Source organism: Ranitomeya imitator, chromosome 1, assembly GCF_032444005.1.
Source record: "Ranitomeya imitator isolate aRanImi1 chromosome 1, aRanImi1.pri, whole genome shotgun sequence".
In the NCBI taxonomy this organism is placed as follows: domain Eukaryota; kingdom Metazoa; phylum Chordata; class Amphibia; order Anura; family Dendrobatidae; genus Ranitomeya; species Ranitomeya imitator.
In genome coordinates, this window is record NC_091282.1 from 1,085,281,465 (window position 1) to 1,085,307,142 (window position 25,678).

At 41.8% G+C, this 25,678-nt stretch overlaps 1 protein-coding gene across 1 annotated transcript in view; it reads right to left on the reverse strand.

Annotated features, from left to right (window-relative positions):
* Positions 1 to 25,678, reverse strand: part of GLRA3 (glycine receptor alpha 3) — a 456,170-nt gene that overhangs the window by 57,957 nt on the left and 372,535 nt on the right. The window contains exon 7 of the mRNA XM_069745769.1: positions 23,083 to 23,297. Coding sequence (XP_069601870.1) covers positions 23,083 to 23,297 — 215 coding nt within the window. The remainder of the gene's footprint in view (positions 1 to 23,082; positions 23,298 to 25,678) is intronic.

Consider the following 25,678-nt stretch of genomic DNA (forward strand, 5'->3'; position numbering starts at 1 on the left):
GCTTCTGCAGACATGCACCCATAAACTAAGCGAGCTCTCATCACTGCAGAAATGCCAAACATGTAGACACTAACTGTTGTTTAATCAGTTCATGACAGGAGCTTTTTTGGTTTTGCATTTTTGTAAATACGTACTCTTCAATTCAAATTGAGTATATACAGGAGTGTATTATGTTCATTGCCCAACATAATTATTTTATGTATGAGGGCCATTTTTTTCTACAACAATGGGGTACGGCAATGGGGACGCGATTTGCTCCCGCATTCGCTAACCTATATGTAGCCAAGTGGGAGGAGTCAGCCATTTACGATAAAGGCCAGCCACGCACGGGAGTGGTACTATGGCGTCGATTCATAGACAATGTCATTTTGATTTGGGATGGATCTAGAGTGGACCTGGACTTATTCATTGGGGGCCTGAATATTAATAATTTTGGCTTAGAGTTTACACCCACTATAAGTGACAGTACCATTAACTTCTTGGACTTGACTATTTTTATTAAGGAGGGTCATCTTTGTACCAAATGTTACCGGAAGGAGGTGGACTCGAATAGTTTCATTCATACCAGCAGCTGCCACCTTCCGGTGTGGCTCACTAATATTCCGAAGGGACAATTCACTAGAATTCGACGTAATTGTACCAACTTAGAGGATTTTGATTTAGAATCAGGACATCTTACACAACAATTCTTGGAGAAAGGTTACCCTATGCCATTGGTGGAACAAGCAGCTAATGAAGTTAGAGCCATACCTAGGAGCTCCTTGATACATAAATCTGAATCCGTTCCCCAAGGAACAGTATCCATTCCTGATCAAATTAAACAACTGCCTATTATAACGCAGTTCCATGCTGGTTTTAGGCGGTTCCAGGGGATTATTCGCAAACATTGGGCAATCCTTCAGAAGGACAGAATCATAGGGGACCATCTACCTGTGCATCCAAGATTTGTGTACAGAAAGGCTCGGACGTTGACCAATCTGCTAGCTCCCACAGCCAAATTAGCTTATAATACACAAGTCCAGCCGGCAAGCCAGAAACCTGAACCTAACGGAGGTTTCATGCCGTGTGGAGGGTGCTACTGCTGCACACAGACGGGTATTGAGAGGAGGTGTCAAGTCACATTCAGAGACTCTGCTGGCACAGAAACATTTAGCATTCGAGATAATATCACGTGTTACTCAACAGGTATCATTTATTTGATTCAATGTCCATGTGGTAAACTCTATGTGGGTAGAACCAAGAGAAGATTAATGGTACGGATCAAGGAGCACCTTAGGAATATCCAGAAGGGGTTCCTTGGTCACCCCCTCTCCCGTCACTTTAAGGAGGAACATAATGGAAATATGAAGGATGTCCGTTTTTGTGGGATTCAAAAAGTTCGCCAAAATGTGAGGGGGGGCAATTTTTTGAAACAAATGTCCAAAGTAGAGTCCGAGTGGATATTTAGGCTAGATTGCCTTACCCCTAGGGGTCTTAATCATGATTTTGAATTGTACGCATTTTAATGGCGGTAGTGGCAAGCCGGATATGGTATTTTAGTAGTATTAGATATCTTATTTTAATATTATGAATACGGGCGGACCCAGTAGATCTGACGAGGTTTGATATACTGACAAGCTCCAACCCACCTTTGTCACGCGGTTGCACATTGCGGGGAGAGGGTGACGCATAATTCATTATGCATCAATAGGCCCTTATATGTTCTCCAATAAATATATGCATTTTATATATTTTATATTTTTTATTTTTCAAAAAAAGATATATAAAATTTTTTTTTTGAGGTGGTATACCTCTACATATATTTATATTTTTAAGCTAAATCAAATGCATGTTTTAATAATAAAGTTATTAATTTTAGCAGTAAGTTTGCACTTAATAAAGTAAATGTTACACTTGTATTTTATACTTTTTTGTATTTTTTTCCCTGGTTGGCAGTTCACGGATGCCATTTTTTATCATTTTTTATTCATTCATTCTTTAGTTTTTTGGTGTGAGTCATGTGTTTTAATTACAGTTTAGACTTTGCAAACTCAGCGCTGTGGACTGGGAGATGATCAAGAGATGGCAATAGATATTATAGAGCACTGGTCATGTCAGGCATTGGGGAGGGCAATTCTTCTTGGGGGGTGGGGATATAGAACGAGCATAGGTATATAGTTGAGGAGTCCTCCTGCAGGGCCATAACCCTGATGAAGAAGGGCGCTCACCCTTTGAAACGCGTTAGTAATCCTTTTTGTCCTCGGGAGCCTCCGTAGGCCTGTGACGTCACACGCTGCTTGTCAGCGTCGGCCATCTTGGTTTCCTAGTGCAACCAGGGACGCCTCCGGCCGGGACGTTCCCTGGCTCTGCACTCAGTATCGGCACCTCATACCGCTCGTCCGCACACGCTCCTGTGTGCCCACCCTCCGGACATCGCCAGCTGGCACGGATTGTACTGCATCCGCACCGCCCAGCCGCACACGCTCCTGCGTGTCCACTCTCTCATCATCGCCAGCGTTCATGACTGTGCCTCACCTGTGCACACACCCATCAGCAGCGAAGTGTACCCAGTATTGCTTTTTCACGGTAAGGAATCTCTTCCTTTCATCCCCCTTTTTTTCTATTCAGCTCCGGAATATTGTTTCCTAGTAGGGGCTTGTTGCAAGCACATAACAGGGCAGCGCCTGATTAGAGTGCAACAGCCCATATTTTGTTGGCAGCAGGACATATGTGTTCACCAGCTTATTCAGGAGTATTAGGGTAATGGCATTCCTTTCATAACCCGAGCGCGGTGCCGTTATTTACAATATATTTTTTGGTTCTTTCAGAAAGTGGCACATGTTCTGTGGTCACCAGCAGCTGGGTTATTGTACTAGGCTATCCCCATTTTTTCAAGTGGGTTGAGGTGTAGAGCGCCGGTGATATTGTTTTGTGGTTTTGCATTTTTGTTTTTTGCTCCCCATCTTCCCAGAGCCATAACTTTTTTTATTTTTCTGTCAATATGACCATGTAATGGTTTATTTTTTGTGGGACTATTTGTATTTTTGAATGACACCATTGGTTTTAGCATGTCTTGTACTCAAAAATGGGAAAAAAATTCCAAGTGGGGTGAAAATGCAATAAAAGTGCAATCCCACACTTGTTTTTTGTTTGGCTTTTTTGCTAGGTTCACTGAATGCTAAAACTGATCTGTCATTATGATTCTCCAGGTCATTATGAGTTCATAGACACCAAACATGTCTAGGTTATTTTTTATCTAAGTTGTGAAATTTTTTTCCAAAATTTGCTAAAAAAATGAAAATTGTGCAATTTTCCAATACCCGTAATCGTCTCCATTTTTTGTCATCTGAGGTTGGGTGAGGGCTTATTTTTTGTGCACCGAGCAAACATTTTATATCACTTTCGTGCAGATATGTTCTTTTGATCGCCAATTATTGCATTTTAATGCAATGTCGCGGCGGCCAAAAAACTTAATTCTGGCGTTACGATATTTATCCTTGCTACAACATTTAGCGATCAGGTTAATCTTTTTTTATTGATAGATCAGGCGATTCTGAATGCGGCGCTACCAAATATGTGTATGTTTGAATTTATTTTTATTTATATTATTTTGAATGGGTCGAAAGGGGGAGGTTTGATCTATTATGTTTTTTTATCTTTTTCATATTTTTAAACACATTTTTTTTTACTTTTGGCATGCTTCAATAGTCTCCATGGGAGGCTAGAAGCTGCCATAACTCTATCGCCTCTGCTACATAGAGGCGATGCTCACATCCCCCCTATGTAGTAGAATTACAGCATTGCTATGAGCGCTGACCACAGGGAGGGTCTGAATCACATATTTCAGAGATTTACCTGAAATCCCAGGTGTAAGCGCTCAGCTTAGAGAGCAGGATAAATGTGAGCCCAGCTTTAGTGTGATCTTTGGCATGCAGAATGAACCAATCAACAGCAGGTGAAGAATTTAATTCATTTATTTTTTATGTCTGTCCTTTTTGTGGTATAAGTGATTAGACGACTTTATTCTTCGAGTTCGTGCAATTACAGCAATACCAGATTTAGATCATTTGGCAGCTGTCACACACTAAAAAAACACTTTGTGCAAAAAATATTTTTTGAATTGCCTTATTTTGAAAGCTTACATTTTTTCATATTTCGGCCGACAGAGTCATATGTAGGCTTGCTTTTTTGCAAGACGAGTTGACATTTTTACAGTATTGATACCATTTTAGGGCACATTATATTTTTTTGATCGCTTTCTATTCTGATTTTTGGCAGAATGAACAAACACCAGCAATTCAGGAATTGTTTTTTTTTTTGTTTACCATTCTGTGTGCGTTAAAATTGATATGGCAGCTTTATTCTTCAGGTCAGTACAATTACAGTAACACCCCATTTACATAATTTTTTTATGTTTTGGCACTGTTACACAAACGATTATATAGAAAAAAATAACTAGTTCTTATTTCATATCTTTTTAATTTCTTCGCTGATTGAACTACATGTATAGTGGCAGCACGGTGGCTTAGTGGTTAGCACTGCAGCCTTGCAGCGCTGCAGTCCTGGGTTCAAATCCCACCAAGGATAACATCTGCAAAGAGTTTGTATCTCCGTGTTTGCGTGGGTTTCCTCTGGGCACTCTGGTTTCCTCCCACATTCCAAAGACATACTAATAGGGAATTTAGATTGTGAGCCCCATCGGGACAGCGATGATAATGTCTGTAAAGCGCTGCGGAATATGTTAGTGCTATATAAAAATAAAGATTATTATAGTGACTTGTTTTTTTGCAGGAAAATATGATGCTTTCAGCAATACCATTTTTATTTTCATTTGTTTTTTTATCACATTTTATTACACTTTTTGTTCGATAGCATGATGATAAAGCATTGTTATTTGCCTTTTTTATGGTGTTCACTAAACAGGGTAACAAGTGGGACAGTTTTATAGGTCAGGTCATTCTGGACATGTTGACTTGATACCAAAGAGGTGTAATTTTTTTTCATAAAATATTTATTTATGGGTACAATATATTATTGTTTTGTTATAATTTTAGAATTTTTTTCACTTTTTACTTTTTGTCACTATGAGACTTTCACTTTTTGTGGGCTGATTGCTTGTTTTGCATGGGGATGTGTTATGCTCCAGAGACCTAGGAACTGCATGAGAACTTTCACTGGAGAAAGTGGCCACTGTACTGACCGCAATCCTGAACTTAACACTGCAACTAGAAGTAGCCGTGGAGTGTACCTAACACACCTAGACACCTCGTCACAGCCGGAGAACTAAATACCCCTAAAGATGGAAATAGGAATACTATCTTGCCTCAGAGAAAATCCCCAAAGGATAGACAGCCCCCCACAAATATTGGCGGTGAGTCGGAGAGGAAAAAACATACACAGGCAGAAAAACAGGATTAGCACAGGATGCCACTCTAGCTAGATAGGACAGGATAGGACAGAGTTCTGTGCGGTCAGTAAAAAACCCTTCAAAACATCCACAGCAGAATATACCAAAACTTCCTACATCTACTAAAAGATGCAGGAGTGTATATCTGCAACTCCAGTGAATCCTACAATCAGAGCAGGAATTAAACTGAAACAAGCACACAGGCAGTGTGCCACAGAAACAAAAAACCAAACACTTATCTTTGCTGAAATTGACAGCGAGCAGGAGAAGCCAGAAAGTGATCCAACACTTCACAAGAAACATTGACAACTGGCAGGGACTAAAGAGTCCTGCAGAGCTAAATACCCCAGTCAGCCTTGCAATTAGCAGATACACCTGTCCAATCCTGCAGCCCAGGCACAACTGCATTACCATCTACAACCACCGGAGAGAGCCCAAAAGTAGAATTCACAACAGGGATGCAGGAGTATTTCCATGCTATACAAACTGTCAGTGCTGCACTGACAGATAAACTTGTTAGATGCATGCAATGAGCATGATCTTTTAAGTTTGCTAGTCCTGGTGACCTGAATGTTGTCATGACAACATCGGGTCACCATATCAACTGTCATTCCCTCGCAATGATTTTGTGAGGATGCCAATACAAGGGCAGAGGGGGCTCTCTCTGCCTGCTCTCTAAACGCTGTGATCGATTTTGATCACAGCATTTAGGGTTTGAAGTGTCAGGTGTCCGCTGTCAGAATCAGAATCGACATGATGTATCCATACGACCAAGGTCATAAAGTACCAGGTGACCTTGATGTATGGATATGTCCAAGGTGGTAAAGGGATTTAAGGGGTTGTTCAGGTATTGTATTGATTGTATTGAGAAGATGTGATGGGTCTTATATACAGCTTGCAGTGATTGTATCTAGCTGCGGAAGCAGCTATTAGAGGTGTATGTGGCTGTATAACACAGTTGGCATCCACAGTGTTGGAGTGGGCTCAGATCCTGAGCCTGATTATTCCACTGTCAAATTCTGTACAATGGCATTGTCGGAAATGGGTTAAGTTATCTTCCATCTTATGAGTTTACAATTAGATTTCTTCCATTTAAGAGCATCCTTACGCATAAGGCTATTCAGTCTTCAACAATAAGTCATTGCTAGCATAGTTAGTTATTTTTGTGAACTGTGAAAAATAAAATGCAACTGTAACATGCAATTACTATCTTGGGAATAGGGATAAAGCTATCCCAAGTTATCCAGCCATGTTACATCTGTATATCAAAGTGATTTCAGCTCTTGTAGCATAAATGCCCCATTTATTATTTATAAATCATACATCTAGCCTAAAGAGTGCTACTTCAGCAAACATTTGTAACACCTCCTGCTCCAGCTCACAAAGCAACATTAGAAGAACAAAGAAAAAAGAAGAGTAGATGCAGTGAGGGTCAGGGGAGGATATAAGAAATGGCACCCAATGGGACAAAGAGGCAAGAGTTTGTTTTTGCTGCAAATAAAACATAAGCCCTCATACATTAAAGGTGTTGTCCATTACTCAGAAAACCCCTATAGTCTAATATATACAATAAAAATAACCCTTATGCATCTCTCATACCAGCAGCATTCCGGCAATATTGACACAGCGTTTCTCAAGGACGGAGTGAGAAAGTTATATGAAGTCAGCCCTGTAGCCAATTAGTGGCTGCTATGGTACAAGATTTGTCTAAAGCAAGTCTAAGCACATCAGACCAATAGCAGCGAATGATTGGCTACAGAGCCCACATGGCATAGCAATGACACACGACTCTCAGGAGACCAGGCCAAACTCATTAGAATGGTGTCCTAGTGAAAAGCACGGAGTAGCCTTTCTAAGGTTTTCTGAATTGTTGTTTTTTCTCAGGATAGCTTCTTAATACTGTCCTGTTTTATATATGATTTTCTCAAATTGTGAGTAGTAATATAACTCTTTGTTCTCCCAGATGTGAATTGTGATCACATACTAAAATGTTAATTTCATTATATACTGTAAGAGGGTCACTGGTAATGTGCTGGAGGAGAGATATGTTTCACTGAGGTTATTATATTCAGTGATGTAAACTTGAAAGTTTTACTCCAGCATGTTTTGTGTGGAGAGGGGTTAACCAGTCAAAACAGGGCCAGGTCTATTATAAACAGCTGAAGAGGTGAGTGGGACAGCTTTTAACCATATCTCCACCCTAGGGAGGAGTCCAGGAGCTAAAAGTGAAGCCATTGGACTTTATGATTGTTCTGTGTACTCTGGACGGGTGCTGACCTCCGGAGCTGGGCTCTTGGTAAGCAGAGCTGAATCCTGTTTCCTGTGCAGGAGAACCTCACAGTTATAAGCACTATAGTGAGTGGTGGTTGGTTTGTCAACTGGACAAAATATGTGTTTCTTTTGTTTGGACTGGTTTATGAATCCTGTTTTAATAAACCAATTGAAAATTTTAATGAGAAGCATTCCAATGACTCCCTAGTTAATCAGCCGTGTGAACCAATCTAGCACAATACATTTAGGATATGTGTAAACAAGATATTCTATTAATGACTATTACCATTCACTGACTTCAATGAATTCCCGATATTGATATTCCCGTAAATATGACATCAATTAATTAGATGGCAATACTACTGATAGCACTTGTTGTCCTCTTCATTTACTTGTTTATTTAGAAGCTTCACAGTTGAGCCAAGGTAATGAGTGCTCAATAATGGCATGAAGATGGTTGAAAAGAAAACCATGTCTGTTGTCATTGTCACCTCATTCACTAAAGGATGCTTGACTGCAGTTCTAGGTAAACTGATTTTATATTATGTAGTTCTACAAAGAAAAACTCTATAGACAGATCTTGCCATATGTAGAGTACATGATTGTTATGGTGCAATCCTTGAAATGCCCAGAATTAATGATTAATGGATCTTGCTTCTTTTTTACCAAAACTACCCCTCGTTAATTTTCTGGACTCATTTAAAGAAATGTTGGGAGATCAAAACTGTTGAGTCTGAGGCCAGAACTGAAATTCAAAACCACAATGCAAAACGAAACTCTCATCTTCAATGGGTAGTGAGCTCATTTACTATTGAGGATCAAGATCAAATAATTATGTTTCTTATGACTTTTAATTTAAAAAAGGAAATGGCCTGGTAAAAGAGAAACGCCTTACCATGGCTACCAGGTACACATTTAGTCTATGTTTGGATGTGATGGTCAGTTTTTTGAAATTTGTATTCATTAGCCTTCTGATTGAGTACTCCACCTTTTAGCCACAAGTATTTTAATTACAGCAGGACCACTACCCCTCCACAGAGAGAGCGATTTAAGTCTAAGAGAGGACTCACATTAGGTTCCCATTTCAGATGAAGACTTTATTCTGAGAGAGGAATGGCAGTGTTAGATCCTGTAAAAGAGAAACACCTTACCGTGGCTACCAGGTACACATGAATTGGCCAATTTATGTACTTTGCTTTCAAAATTTTTCATATTTCTAGTGCAGCAATGCAATTCAATTTTCATATTTCATATTTGCATGCTATGGCAATACAGAGTGCTGCCTTTTTTGTCTGTATGTCTTATGACTTTTAAGACTTACGTATAGTCAATTTTAAGATTTCATTTAATCTACAGAGCAACATTTGGGTTTTCATAGAAAAGCCAGACAGCCTCCTGTGTTATAGTGCATTCTTCCATCTATGTGCATGAGCCCTAATGAAACCGGTTAAAGTGCAAAAACTTCCATTAGTTTAAGCAATTTAAAGGAATCTGTCATGTTGGATAATGATATTAACCTACAAATGTGGGATTAATCTGCAAAATAATAGTGTTATGAAGTTGTCTGATCACTGTAAGTTGCCCGTGAGAAAATGAACTTTATTTCTCCTGGAAGCCATCAGCTTTCAGTCATGTAGGCGTGCCCAAAGAAAAAATAGAGGTTTGGTACCATGTTAGCAGGTTCAAAAAATAATGCTCTCAGTATGAAAAGCAAGATAATCCTGTAGTTATGATACCTTTTAATGGCTAACAAAAATAAAATTAGTTCTTTTGTCAAAGCTCTGCCAATAGCCCTTTGTATAACAGTACTGTAAGAGGGAAACCGAGTTGCTAGAAGGAGCCCAAACTGTGAAGACCTGGGTAGTGCTGGCAATGTCAGCCATATCAGAAGTGGTCGAGAAGGTCCATGGTGAGAAAAACAGAAAGATATAAAAAAGATTAAGGATTCATAAACTTGCTTGTTTCGGGTTAGCAAACCTTATCTGTAGTTGTTGCTAATCCAAAACATATAAGCTTATGGTTCCTTAATCTTTTTTTGTCTTTTTGCTTTTTCTCACCATATTTTCAATTACACAGTCAAAGTTATGTTTTAACATTGTTACATTGGTGCTAGAGCCAAGTTCTCTTGGACCTGCTCTCTTACTTCTAACCCTGATCAAACACAGTTTACCAAGGTTCCTATGAGAATTCAAGTGGTTTTCACTCTGAATTGTCCTCACTGGAGGATAAGTTTTTTACTATTTTTTCTCCTCCTCCACTGTGCGCCATAGTCAGGGGGCATGACTGCAACTACTGAACACAAACTAGTCTCCGTTAGGGTTGAACGAAACGGGTCGTTCATTTTCAAAAGTCGCCGACTTTTGGCAAAGTCGGGTTTCATGAAACCCGATCCGACCCCTGTGCGGGGTCGGCCATGCGGTACGCGACTTTCGCGCCAAAGTCGCGTTTCAATGACGCGAAAAGCGCCATTTCTCAGCCAATGAAGGTAAACGCAGAGTGTGGGCAGCGTGATGACATAGGTCCTGGTCCCCACCATCTTAGAGAAGGGCATTGCAGTGATTGGCTTGCTGTCTGCGGCGTCACAGGGGCTATAAAGGGGCGATCCCGCCGATCGCCATGTTACTGCTGCTGATCTGAGCTTAGGGAGAGGTTGCTGCCGCTTCGTCAGAAGCAGGGATAGCGTTAGGCAGGGTCCATTAACCACCAAACCGCTTGTGCTGTAGCGATTTCCACTGCCCAACACCACCTTCGGTGTGCAGGGACAGTGGAAGCTACATTTTTTTTTTTTTCCCTCAGCGCTGTAGCTCATTGGGCTGCCCTAGAAGGCTCCCTGATAGCTGCATTGCTGTGTGTACGCCGCTGTGCAAACCAACTGCTTTTTTCAAAGCACAAATCCTCTTGTTCCTTCCTTTCTGCACAGCTATCTTTTTGGTTTGTACACACTTTTTATTTAATTTGTGCATCAGTCCACTCCTTATTGCTGCCTGCCATACCTGGCTGAGATTACTGCAGGGAGATAGTAATTGAAGGACACTCCCTGTTTTTTTTTTTTTTTTGTGGGAGATTAAGATTGACATTTCTGCTAGAGTGCCATCCCTGTCTGTGTCATCTCTCACTCTGTGGGCCATGGAAAGCCTATTTATTTTTTTGCTTGATTTGGGTTATAAAATCTACCTGAAAAAATCACTACATCAATCAGTGGGAGAAAAATATTGGCCTCAGGGCTTGTGTGCCACTCTTGACTCCTGTGTGCATCATCACTCACTCAGTGGGCCATAGAAAGCCTATTTATTTTTTTGCTTGATTTTGGTTCTAAAATCTACCTGAAAAAATCACTACATCAATCAGTGGGAGAAAAATATTGGCCTCAGGGCTTGTGTGCCACTCCTGACTCCTGTGTGCATCATCACTCACTCAGTGGGCCATAGAAAGCCCTTTTTTTTTTTTTTTTTGCTTTATTTGGGTTCTAAATTCTACCTGAAAAAATCAATAAATCAATCAGTGGGAGATTAATATTGGCCTTTGGGCTTGTGTGCCAGTCCTAAGCGTGCCATCTCTCTCTCTCAGATAGTGGGCCATAGAAAGCCTATTTATTTATTTTTTTTTTTAATGGGTTTATAAATTTTCCCTGGAAAAAAAAAAAAAAGTGGGAGATTAATATTGGCCTCTGGGCTTGTGTGCCAGTCCTGAGCGTGCCATCTCTCTCACAAATAGTGGGCCATAGAAAGCCTATTTATTTTTTTTTTTTTGGTTTTATAAATTCTCCCTTAAAAAAAAAGGGAGATTAATATTGGCCTTTGGGCTTGTGTGCCAGTCCTAAGCGTGCCATCTCTCTCTCTCAGATAGTGGGCCATAGAAAGCCTATTTATTTATTTTTTTTTTTAATGGGTTTATAAATTTTCCCTGGAAAAAAAAAAAAAAGTGGGAGATTAATATTGGCCTCTGGGCTTGTGTGCCAGTCCTGAGCGTGCCATCTCTCTCACAAATAGTGGGCCATAGAAAGCCTATTTATTTATTTTTTTTTGGTTTTATAAACTCTCCCTTAAAAAAAAAGGGAGATTAATATTGGCCTTTGGGCTTGTGTGCCAGTCCTAAGCGTGCCATCTCTCTCTGTCTCTCAGATAGTGGGCCATAGAAAGCCTATTTATTATTTTTTTTATTGGGTTTATAAATTTTCCCTGGAACAAAAAAAAAAAAGTGGGTGATAAATATTGGCCTCTGGGCTTGTGTGCCACTCCTGACTCCTGTGTGCGTCATCTCTCACTCAGTGGGCCATAGAAAGCCTTTTTTTGTTTTATTTGTTTTCTAAATTCTCCCTGAAAAAATCATTTTATTTTCTTTGGTTTCTAAATTCTTCCTGAAAAAATCATTTTATTCTATTATTTTTTTTTTCCTAAAGTCTCCCTGAAAAAAAAAAAAAATCAAATCAGTGGGAGATTAATATTTACATTTGTGCTTCAGTGACAGTCCTGCGTGTGTGGCATCTCTCTCATTTGTTGCCACCAACAACAGAGTGTGTAACATTGTGCCTGATTTTCGTTGTGGTCTCACTCACCTGTAAAGGGGTAGCTAAATCATACTGAAGTTATAGTTCACCGTGTAATTTGTGTGACAGCAACAAATACCGTTAGTTTGTTTACGTTTTTAAAACAATGAGGAAGTATGGTGGAAGAGGTCGTGGCCGGGGGCGTTCATTGTCAGCTGGTAATGAGGGTAGTGGTAGTGGTGGAGCATCAGCTGGTCGTGGGAAAAAAAATATTGCACCTAAGTCTGGAGCTGTGGAGCCAAGTTCGTCGTCTGGCTACACAAGGCCTCGAACGCTCCCTTTTCTGGGAGTAGGAAAGCCGCTTTTAAAGCCGGAGCAGCAAGAGCAAGTTTTGGCTTATCTTGCTGACTCAGCCTCTAGCTCTTTTGCCTCCTCTCGTGAAACTGGTAAATGTCAAAGCAGCGCGTCGTTAGTGGATGTTCACGGTCAGGACAAGTCGCTTCCTTGTCCTCTTCAGCAAAAACAACAACAGAGAAGAATGCAGCAGGCGACACAACGGGTTACTCCATGGAGCTCTTTACACATACCGTCCCTGGCTTAGAAAGTGAAGCAGTTAACAGTCCATGCCCATTACAAGTTGAATCTGACATGGAGTGCACTGATGCACAGCCACAGCCAGACTACTATGCTGGTCCTTTGACTCAGACCACAACATTGCCCTCGCAGGGTGCTGATCAAGAATCAGACCCTGATGAGACTATGTTGCCCCATCACAAACGCTATACCACCGACCGACACGGTGACACAGACGAAGTTGCACACGAGCTACAAGAAGAGGTAATAGATGACCCAGTTCTTGACCCCGATTGGCAGCCATTGGGGGAACAGGGTGCAGGCGGCAGCAGTTCTGAAGCGGAGGAGGAGGGGCCGCAGCAGGCATCAAAATCGCAACAGGTTCCATCTGCCGGGCCCGTATCTTGCCCAAAACGCGTGGCAAAGCCAAAACCTGTTGGAGGACAGCGTGGCCATCCGGTTAAAGCTCAGTCTGCAATGCCTGAAAAGGTATCCGATGCTAGAAAGAGTGCAGTCTGGCATTTTTTTTAAACAACATCCAATTGATCAGCGCAAAGTCATCTGTCAAAAATGTTCAACTACCTTAAGCAGAGGACAGAATCTGAAAAGTCTCAATACAAGTTGCATGCATAGACATTTAACCACCATGCATTTGCAAGCCTGGACTAACTACCAAACGTCCCTTAAGGTTGTAGCACCCTCGGCCAATGAAGCTAGTCAGCAACGCAACATCCCTTCCGGCAGTGTAGGGCCACCATTTTCCGCACCACCTGCAGTATCTGTGCAGGTTTCTTTGCCAGGCCAAAGCAGTCAGGGTCAGGGAATCACCAGTTTCGTAGTAGGAAACACTGCATCTAGGGCACCGGTGGCAACAATACCATCTCCCACCGTCTCTCAGTCTGCCATGTCCACCGGCACCCCCGCTAGTTCCACGATCTCCAGCTCTCCAGTCCAGCTCACCCTACATGAGACTATGGTTAGAAAAAGGAAGTACTTAGCCTCGCATCCGCGTACACAGGGTTTGAACGCACACATAGCTAGACTAATCTCGTTAGAGATGATGCCCTACCGGTTACTTGAAAGCGAAGCTTTCAAAGCCCTGATGGACTACGCTGTACCACGCTATGAGCTACCCAGTCGACAATTTTTTTCCAGAAAAGCCATCCCAGCCCTCCACCAGCATGTTAAAGAGCGCATCGTCCATGCACTCAGGCAATCTGTGAGCACAAAGGTGCACCTGACAACAGATGCATGGACCAGTAGGCATGGCCAGGGACGTTACGTGTCCATCACGGCACACTGGGTAAATGTGGTGGATGCAGGGTCCACAGGGGACAGCAAGTTTGGGACAGTTCTGCCTAGCCCACGGTCTAGGAAACAATTGGCTGTAGCCGTTCGCACCCCCTCCTCCACCTCTTCGTCCTCCTGCAGAAGCGAGAGCTCGTCCACAGACCGCAGTCGCACAACCACTCCATCCGCAGCTGCCACTGTTGCACACCAGGTCTCCCATTATGGGGCAGCTACTGGCAAACGTCAGCAGGCTGTATTGGCTATGAAGTGTTTGGGCGACAACAGACACACCGCGGAAGTTCTGTCCGAGTTCTTGCAGAAAGAAACGCAGTCGTGGCTGGGCACTGTAGATCTTGAGGCATGCAAGGTAGTGAGTGATAACGGAAGGAATTTCATGGCTGCCATCTCCCTTTCCCAACTGAAACACATTCCTTGCCTGGCTCACACCTTAAACCTGGTGGTGCAGTGCTTCCTGAAAAGTTATCCGGGGTTATCCGACCTGCTCCTCAAAGTGCGTGGACTTTGCTCACATATCCGCCGTTCGCCCGTACACTCCAGCCGTATGCAGACCTATCAGCGTTCTTTGAACCTTCCCCAGCATCGCCTAATCATAGACGTTGCAACAAGGTGGAACTCAACACTGCACATGCTTCAGAGACTGTGTGAACAGAGGCGGGCTGTTATGTTTTTGTGGGAGGATACACATACACGGGCAGGCAGTAGGATGGCAGACATGGAGTTGTCAGGTGTGCAGTGGTCGAAGATTCAAGACATGTGCCAAGTCCTTCAGTGTTTTGAGGAATGCACACGGCTGGTTAGTGCAGACAACGCCATAATAAGCATGAGCATCCCCCTAATGTGTCTGCTGATGCAAAGTTTGACGCACATAAAGGATCAGGCGTCTGCAGCTGAGGAAGAGGAAAGCCTTGATGACAGTCAGCCATTGTCTGGCCAGGGCAGTGTACAGGGCGAGGTAGCGGGCGAAGAGGAGGAGGAGGACGAGGAGGATGATGGGGATGATTATATTTTTAATGAATATACAAAAAAACCCTGTTTGGGAGAGAAGAACAGACAAATCGCGGCGCCCTAAGTGCGTAAAAACAATATTATAGTCTTTAAAGGGTGCACAATTTTATGCACTCACCTGATAAAAGACTAAAATGGCTTTAGATCGTGTATCCTCCAAATTCCCTCTGAGATACTTTTCAATATACAGGGCTTGCAGCTTGCCTCGGGTGGATCCAAGTGAGAGAGCCAGAGTAAGGCTCACACAGGATGAGTAGTTCAAGAAAAGCACATCCAGCCCATGAATGGCAGCGCTTCCCAGGACTCACATTCAAAGATGATATTTCATATTTTTTTATTTCATAACTTAAAATAGAAGAGATACAACGCGTTTCGGATACAGTATATATCCTTCTTCAGGTATCATAAAAACACAGTACAAATCCTACTAGTATAAAATTCAATTACACTTATATATAGTATCACACCTTTTATCCCAGTCTCAGAAACTTGATTTGGGGTGTGGACCAAGTTCAGGAAAACACCCACTGATTGATACAGCCTTGTTAACATTGATGCAAGGAAGAGAGAAAAAAAAAATTAAAAAAAATAAAATATGTATCAAAGGGGGAAAAAAAAAAAAAAAAAAAAAAAACCACAAGAAGAAGGAAAAAAAAAAAAAAAAATCACAAGAAAAAAAAAAACACAAGAAAAAAAAAAAAAAAAAACTTAAAAAAAAAAAAATCCTTTAAACTCTCTCTATGATATCATTCAATCCATTTGGAAATAATGTTCCCAAACGATATATCCAAAACGTTTCTTTCCTGTTTAAAAGAGCATTCCTGTTTGCAACTCCAGAGGGTATCTGCTCCACTGGAGTTACTTTTATGTTAAAAATTTTATTATGTTTAAGTAGTAGATGCCTTGAGAGACTATGTTTTAAAAAGCCACTTTTTGCTCTATTTCTGTGGCCATTAATGCGGGACCGCAGTGTCTGTACAGTGCGTCCCACATACTGCAAGCCACAACTGCATGTGATGACATATACAACATGATCACTACTACAGGTGAGTCTTTGTGAGATTTCAAAGACATCACCAGTATTATTGCATTTAATAGTTTTAGCCCCATGATCTAGGATCCCACAGGTGCAACATTTTTTGGAGTTACATTTAAAAACTCCGGTGCCTTGAAGAACTCCACATAAAGTTTGATCCTTATTTTTATAAATGTTTTTTCTTTTTGGATCCAACTGTTTTTTTAATTTACTGGGGGCTCTTTGAAATCTCACAAAGACTCACCTGTAGTAGTGATCATGTTGTATATGTCATCACATGCAGTTGTGGCTTGCAGTATGTGGGACGCACTGTACAGACACTGCGGTCCCGCATTAATGGCCACAGAAATAGAGCAAAAAGTGGCTTTTTAAAACATAGTCTCTCAAGGCATCTACTACTTAAACATAATAAAATTTTTAACATAAAAGTAACTCCAGTGGAGCAGATACCCTCTGGAGTTGCAAACAGGAATGCTCTTTTAAACAGGAAAGAAACGTTTTGGATATATCGTTTGGGAACATTATTTCCAAATGGATTGAATGATATCATAGAGAGAGTTTAAAGGATTTTTTTTTTTTTAAGTTTTTTTTTTTTTTTTTTTTTTCTTGTGTTTTTTTTTTCTTGTGATTTTTTTTTTTTTTCCTTCTTCTTGTGTTTTTTTTTTTTTTTTTTTTTTTTTTTCCCCTTTGATACATATTTTATTTTTTTTAATTTTTTTTTTCTCTCTTCCTTGCATCAATGTTAACAAGGCTGTATCAATCAGTGGGTGTTTTCCTGAACTTGGTCCACACCCCAAATCAAGTTTCTGAGACTGGGATAAAAGGTGTGATACTATATATAAGTGTAATTGAATTTTATACTAGTAGGATTTGTACTGTGTTTTTATGATACCTGAAGAAGGATATATACTGTATCCGAAACGCGTTGTATCTCTTCTATTTTAAGTTATGAAATAAAAAAATATGAAATATCATCTTTGAATGTGAGTCCTGGGAAGCGCTGCCATTCATGGGCTGGATGTGCTTTTCTTGAACTATATTTTTAATGAGGAAGCTTTTCCGGGCCACTGGAAATTGGTGGCGCGGCAAGGCCGGGTTCAGGTTTTTTGAGGGACACAAGTGACGTGGATTTGCCTGAAACTGCCCCTCAACCAAGCACAACCGCAGATTTGAGAACTGGAACTTTGGCCCACATGGCGGATTATGCCTTACGTATCCTCAAAAGGGACACACACATAACTAAAATGATGAATGATGACGATTACTGGTTGGCCTGCCTCCTTGATCCTCGCTATAAAGGCAAATTGCAAAATATAATGCCACATGAGAACTTGGAACTAATATTAGCAACCAAACAATCAACTCTTGTTGACCGTTTGCTTCTGGTATTCCCTGCACACAGCGCCCGTGATCGTTCTCACACGAGCTGCAGGGGCCAGCAGACCAGAGGAGTTAGAGGGGCAGAAATCAGAAGTGGCGTTGGCCAGAGGGGTTTTTTGACCAGGTTGTGGAGTGATTTTGCTATGACCGCAGACACGACAGGTACTGCAGCATCAATTCAAAGTGACAGGAGACAACATTTGTCCAGTATGGTTACAAACTATTTTTCATCCCTTATCGATGTTCTCCCTCAACCGTCATTCCCATTTGATTACTGGGCATCAAAATTAGACACCTGGCCAGAATTGACAGAATATGCATTGCAGGAGCTTGCTTGCCCGGCAGCTAGTGTCCTATCAGAAAGAGTATTCAGTGCTGCAGGTTCAATACTAACAGAAAAAAGGACTCGTCTGGCTACCCAAAATGTAGATGATCTAACCTTCATTAAAATGAACCACAACTGGATTTCGAAATCTTTTGCCCCACCTTGCCCGGCTGACACCTAGCTTTCCTATGAAAAGGTCTTGCCTGTGGACTATTCTGAATGCCTTTTCCAATCTCGTAATTTTCTGCACCTGATTGTCCAGCATACGACATGTTTACACCTCACTAAATGGCCAAACTCCCCACACGGGGCCGTGGTATCGACACTTGGCGACAGCACCCGTGAGAGTGCAGTTTGTCTGAAGAGGTGGGTGAGCCCGCTTTTGGTCGACGGCACTGCCACTGGGTCCCTCCTAGTACAATAAAGTGTCTCTGGCGGTGGTGGTGCGCACCCAACGTCAGACACACCGTTGTAATATGAGGGGCCCTGGGCCTGTACCGCCGGCCACAAGACAGTTTCCCCCCACCCCAGCTCAAACAGTGCTCTACCACTTGCAAAATTATCTCACAGCTCCACCAATGTTTAGTCTATGCGCTGACATCCTTCAATGCCTGCCACTGACAATACCATTGTATTGACATTTTTGTTATGTTAGGCCTTCGATGCCTGTCTGTGGTCACTCCTTCCACTAGGCCTCCACTGACCACACCACTGCTGCCCGTGTACCCCTGTAACCAATTTAAAATTGCCTACAGCCATGTGTTATTATTTTAGGCCTTCGATGCCTGTCTGCGGTCACTCCTTCCACTAGGCCTCCACTGACCACACCACTGCTGCCCGTGTACCCCTGGAACCAATTTAAAATTGCCTACAGCCATGTGTTATTATTTTAGGCCTTCGATGCCTGTCTGCGGTCACTCCTTCCACTAGGCCTCCACTGACCACACCACTGCTGCCCGTGTACCCCTGGAACCAATTTAAAATTGCCTACAGCCATGTGTTATTATTTTAGGCCTTCGATGCCTGTCTGCGGTCACTCCTTCCACTAGGCCTCCACTGACCACACCACTGCTGCCCGTGTACCCCTGGAACCAACATCAGAAAATATAAAAATAAGTATTTTGCTTATAAAAAAGAAAATACTGGAGAGATATCAAATGCAGACATTTTAACATTAAAAACAAACACATACAACAAAAATCTGGTACAGTACTAAAAATGGCCACCAGCTACAATAACTTTCTCCTGCAAGTAGTTAACTGAAAGGTTTTTTCAATTTTAAACACAGATATGGCATCAACCGAGTGTTGTCCTGTCGCGTCTTCTTTATATTATTGCCAAGAAGATGCAAAACAATGAAAATAATAAAATCATTATTTACCAAAAAAATAGAGTAAGTCAAAACCACATTGCAAATAAACATTCATTACAAATAAAGAAGCAGGGCGCGTCCGAGGGTGAGTATATACCTAATAAGAATATAATCACCCTCGGACGCGCCCTGCTTCTTTCCGACAGCCTTCCTTCCTAAGAATCAGCCCTTCCGTGGTGTAGAGAGAGGGTATGTTACACTCCAAGGTGTTCCCCAGGTTGCCTTTCCTGAGCTTCGATCTTCCGGCTCTCGTTTAGTAGTTGTTGGAAACTACGCTGCATTAGGCCTACAAATTGGGTATGGGGTGTAGAGAGATGGTGTGTTACACTCCAAGGTGTTCCCCAGATTTCCTCTCCATTGCTTCGATCTTCCGGCTCTCGTTTAGTAGTTGTTGGAAACTACGCTGCATTAGGCCTACAAATTGGGTATGGGGTGTAGAGAGATGGTGTGTTACACTCCAAGGTGTTCCCCAGGTTTCCTCTCCATTGCTTCGATCTTCCGGCTCTCGTTTAGTAGTTGTTGGAAACTACGCTGCATTAGGCCTACAAATTGGGTATGGGGTGTAGAGAGATGGTGTGTTCCACTGTAGAGAGATGGTGTGTTCCACTCCAAGGTGTTCCCCAGGTTTCCTCGCCAATGCTTCGATCATCATGCTCTCGTTTAGTAGTTGTTGGAAACTACGCTGCATTAGACCTACAAATTGGGTATGGGGTGTAGAGAGATGGTGTGTTCCACTCCAAGGTGTTCTCTAGGTTGCCTTTCCTGAACTTCTATCTTCAGGCTCTCATTAAATTGTGGTTAAACGGAACAACTGCATTTGGCGTACTAGTTGGTTTGGGGCCTACTATCGGTGTCTGCCGCTCCTTGCTGTTCTCCTGGTTTCCTGTCCTGAAATTCCGTTTTCAGGCGCTCGTTAAGTAGTTGTTAATGTTAGACTGCATTTGGCCTACTAGTTGGGTTGGGGCCTATTATCGGTGTCTGCCACTCCTTGCTGTTCTCCTCCACTGAACAAAGCTGTGCCGCCTGTTTACTACTGTTGCCAATTTTGAACTGCATTTCGACTACTTACTGATTTGGGCCTACTCTCTGTGTCAGCCTCTCATTCCAGTTGTCCTCCACTGCAATGCCCCCTGATTAGTCCTGTGTTACCAATTTTGAACTGCATTTAGCCCACTTTATTCTTTGGACCTATATCTGTGTTTCCTCCTCATCCTGCCCATTGCCCAGCCAGTGATAGATGAGTCTGCTGGTACATTGACCCATAACGCAACATTTCCCGTGCACGCTACACTGCAAGATTGTGACCCTGCTGAAAGTCAGGTCCCCCTTCCCGCATACCATACCACCTTACACGGGGACAAACAGGAAGGTGCAGATGAAAGTGCAGGTTCCTTCATCAGGTGGGGGGAGGAATACTAGTTGGCGACGTCACTGGCACAGGGCCTCTCATGGTACGCAAAAGTGTTGCTGCCGGTGGGAGGCGCCCCCGCCGTGCAAACACACCGCTGTACTTTGAGGGGCCCTGTGCCAGTGCCAATGCCAACGAGTGGGCCCCCCCTGCTTGCTCAGGTTCACAGCACTTGCAAAGTTGAAATACTTACCTCTCCCTGCTCCACTGCCGTGACGTGGTCCAGATTTCCTGGGCCCACTAATTACTTGAACCAGCCCTACCCACCACAACTTTAGCCAAATGACCCCCAATTTCAAATGCCTTCCAATTATTATAAGGTAAATTACGCTTGACAAGCTTCATTAAGAAGAATGGATGGTTTTGACATTAAAATGGGCACTCTAGGTGTTTTCCTGGCCCCCACTCACTGCCGACTATGCTGCCCCATTGACTTGCATTGGGTTTCGTGTTTCGGTCGATCCCGACTTTACGTCATAATCGGCCGATTTCACTCGACCCGACTTTTGAGATAGTCGGGTTTCGCGAAACCCGGCTCGACTCTAAAAAGGTCAAGGTCGCTCAACTCTAGTCTCCGTGAGAAAATGCCTTACAGAACTAGTCCTGGTTCATAACCAATCATTGAGGTGCTGTGTATAAATTTAAATTAAATCAAATATATGCGACTGTGCCAAAAAATATTACTGAAAAGCCTGGATAAAGGAATACAAATTTGCATTTTAATAGCATCAGGTGACCTGACATGATCTCCTTACATTCGTTTTTGTCATCATTATTCCAAGTAACCATTTAAAGATGTAAACTAGTAAAGGCTCCGTTTTTAGCTCTTCAAGTTTCTGAAGTTCTCACCAGTTCAGAATAATTTTATAATAAGAATAAAACAATTAGATATGTTAGCATGTATAAGGGGCCATTAACACAGCTCATTACCATAGTCAGGCAAGTATTGTAGACAAGTCAACCTCAATCTTCATGCATATGCATGTCTATATTACTTAATATTCATGATGACTAATTTTTAGTTCTTCCAAATAACTTTTATAGTTGGTAACTTTATAATAATGATAACTTATACTTTACTTTATGCTGCTATAATTTTCATTATTTTGTTATTAATGAATTTGGAAATGTATCCTTTGGGTTTTCATTACTTTCAATTGCCATTAGTCATATTTTCTACATTTTGGCATGCTCAGTTTGCCACCCCATCAACAAAATATTTCACATCTGCTTAGTTATCATTACCATTTAAGAGCTTTATAATTAATCTTTATTTTTTCTCAAGCTAATTTTCATGTAACTTAAAAATGGTTGTTTTAGGTTCGTAAATAGATAACGATGCAAAATGCTTATAAATACAAGAAGATTTGCCATTTGCATCCTATTAAAATCCTCAATGTTCCAAAGAATAGAGGGATTTTTAATTTTATAGTGTACAGCTCATTGCCTAGATTATACTGGCCACCCTGCAGTCCCACGTGGCTAATTTCATGCGCAAGCAGGGTCAACGCTTTACAGCCTGCTGGTTTCACTCCGGAGTTGACCAGATTGCTGATTCCAGCTAGTTTTAGTCCTAATATGCTTCAACTATGCTTCAGAAGGAAAGGTCCCTCTGCTAGCAGCCTAAGTGAGAGCATAGTTCTGACCAGCTGTGTGACCTTGCCGCTGTTACAAGCTGTCAATATTCAGGAGCACAGCGCCTTGGACAAAACAGGAAACTGGAAGCGGTGTACTCCTGAAGAAACAACTTGAGAATCCTTTAAAGGATTTTGTCTTCATTGGGAAACTAATTTTCAAGCAGCATGTAGGAAAAATTGTAATACAGAGAGTTCTCTCATTCATGACTCTCATTTCTGGGCAAATGCAATTACAAAGTGCGCCTATCAGTCTATATGACCCAGACACATTTGTGCATTTCATCGACAGTCGTCAAGAACAGCTGTGTAAAGGTTTATGGAGTTGTAGAAAAATTGAAATGCAGCCAGTGTCATCTACAGAAAAAAGATTATCTTTGGGGCTTCTTGCAGTGAAAAACTCTGTGATCAGCATATCATCTGGAGATTATTCTAACAAAAACAAGACAAAAATTGTACAAAGCAAAATTCCAGTTTATTAAATTTGCCAATTGAAACATTTCTAGAATATCTTAGAAAATGCTACCATTGTTTTTGAAGAGATATTCCAGGAAACTATTTCTTTTTGTTAAATGCCTTGAACTGCTCTAAAATATTTAAATTAATGAAAACCACCCTCCTCCCTTCCTCTCAAACCCTGTGCTCATCTAGTCCTCTCTGGTCTGGGTAATGTTGGCACACAGGAAATGGATGGAAATGCTCACTAAGAAAATCACTGGCTGGGATGGGTCACCACTGCACCCATTTATTAGTTGAGTGGACATTTCCAGTGTGTCAAGTATGGGACCAGGAAGCAAAGACCATCATTGACCAGGTGAGTGCTGGAAAAGAACCTTCAAGGAATCAAAGAGGATCAGTCTACACGGCAATATAATATATATTTTAGGTTACTTACCTTTGGCAGTGAAGCTCTGGAACCAGAGCTCTGGGTTGTCATAGTTAGTACAGTAGTTATCCCTAAGGCAACTCTGGCTGGAGCTGCATCCATATTAATCCAAAATGAAACCCATGATAAAATAACAATCAAAAGACTGGGAATGTACATCTGAATCAGGTAGTAGCCCATCTGCCTCTCTAGATGGAATCGAACTTCAATGCATGTAAACTTTCCTAGAGGTAGGGAAAAAAATTACAGACATTGTAAAAGTAGACAAGTAAATTATATTTTTTCCTGATTTTATCTCTATTGGAATTTTTTTCCTACTTTTCTGTACATTGTATGGCAAAATGAATAGCGTCTTTCAAAACCACAGCATTGTCCCCCAAAAAATCAAGACCTTATGTGTCTATGTTGATGGAATAGTAAAAAAGTTATGACAGTTGGGACAAGGTGAGGAAAAATGAAAAGCACAAAAAAATCCCTGGTTTAAACCAAAGCTAAGAGACACTGCAAACATCGACTTTAGATCTTGCAGACTTGGCTCATTTATTACATGGAATAGTTACCAAGTAGCTGTAGATTTTTTTCTTGGTTCATTACAGAAAAAATATGTCTAGCTAAAGCTGTATCACTGAAAATATAACTTTCAAATTTAGTGCATGTAATTCCACTTTAACTTTCACAATTCATAGAAGCTATTATACATAGAGGTACCTCATCAGCATCATTCTTTATGGAAGGCATAGGTCTCATATACACAGCAAAGCATTACACCTGGATCATGCACAAAGTACCTTTGGTTCTGTATACTGGTCTTAAAAGCACTCTATGAGGAGTTACCATTTTGGACATATTCTTGCATACATCCTTTGGCTGGTATGTAGTTTTAAATAATCTTTTATTAATGTATCTGGGGAGTTTGAGTGAGAATTTTAATTGTACCATGCCAAGGCTTGGGAATAGTTCTGTATTTATTTAGTTTGTTCAAAAGTTAAAATATAGACACACAACTTTTTTGAGATTTTAATTTTGATAACATATTTTTCTGAAAATCTGTATGCAAAATGTAATTTACTTTTAAGATTGCACAGTGTGGGAAAGGGATTATTTTTACAAGCACTGTAACTTACAGTCTGTAAGCATTGTATCCATTTTTTTACTTTTCATTCCCTGTCATGTACCATTATGATTTGTGCTCTGTGATGCAGCACCACAACATCATTTGTTCCAGCTAGCAGCATTCTCCATCTGGTCCCGTAGCACATGACACATCTGTATTCTTCAAGTTCAGGTATCTTATGAAGAATAGTGCATAACGACTCGCTGATCATGTGTTGCTCTACAATAGGTAAAATTCTTTATATTCTGATGGTCTTCAGATTATATTCTAAACCAGGCTTGTACAAACTTTTCTAGTCCAAGGGCAGCAATGTCATTATTGAACGACTTGCAAGGGATGCAGTAAAGCTTAAAGGGGCATGTAGTGCAGTGGGGTTGGTGCAGTATGACAGATAGGCAGGGACCGCAGGAAAATTAAAAACAAATGTCTTTTAATGTCCAAAAACGGACAAAAGAAAGAGCTGGTGGAATCCTCTGGATCGCAGCTGGGAAACAAGACAGTCCGTATCCGAGACCTATTGCCGTGAGCGACTGCACCACCATGCTACGCTGAGGGCTGCCAGGTATTTTGGCTCTGATTGGCTCCGTGTTACCTCACACAGGCTGAGTTTTGCAGAGATACCTGCTCTGCAAGTTTGCAAACCAAGAATGACACACCCAGCCCTTTGCTGCAGGGTTTTTAAAAGAAACCTGTGGCCATGGGCCACTTATAAAACCCGGTCAGGAGAAAGCAGACCACACCACTACCATCCTGTAGTCCACTTCAAAAATAAAAGCCCATGCCAGGTTTTTTCAATTCTGCCTTAGGCAAATAGCTTGCCCAAGACCAAACTTACATTTATTTTGCAACACAATCACAGCTATACCTGTAACTGCAATGCACTCCAGTGGCCTCAATGCGCTTCTGTGCACATCCTGTGGGACACATAACGACCCTCGCATATAACACCTGTCGCTGCCTCACAGGCATTCACATTTAAGATGGTTACAGCACAGTCCAGTATCTATAATATGATGGTGGGAGCGTCACTCTGTCCAAAGCCTTTATAGACTGCACAAGCATAACATGCCTGTGCAGTCTGAACCCCACAGATTTAAGCTGTCGGGGATGAGGATTGTGGCCCAGGAGATACTGTAACTGTATTGTCGTGCACAGTGTGCCGATACAGTTAAATTCTGCAGCAGAGCAGGGACAATCGATCTCCCTGCTCTGCTGCCCGGCCGCTATGGGGCCCCTGAGCAGGGGGGGGGGGGGCGATGTCAGCAGTGGGCTCCCTGCCTGTCATCGCAGGGTCAGCTGTATTGGCATCTAGCCAAAGCAGCTGACCACATTGATGAGGGAAGAAGCGCTACACTCCTCTCATCATCCCCCCTTCAGCGTCTGATGTCACCAGCGCAGACACTGACAGGGGGCACGATGACATCACTGCAAAGCGGCCGTGGTCCGGAGGTGAGTGGGAGCAGGGAGCAGCACAGGAACTAGGAAGAAGAG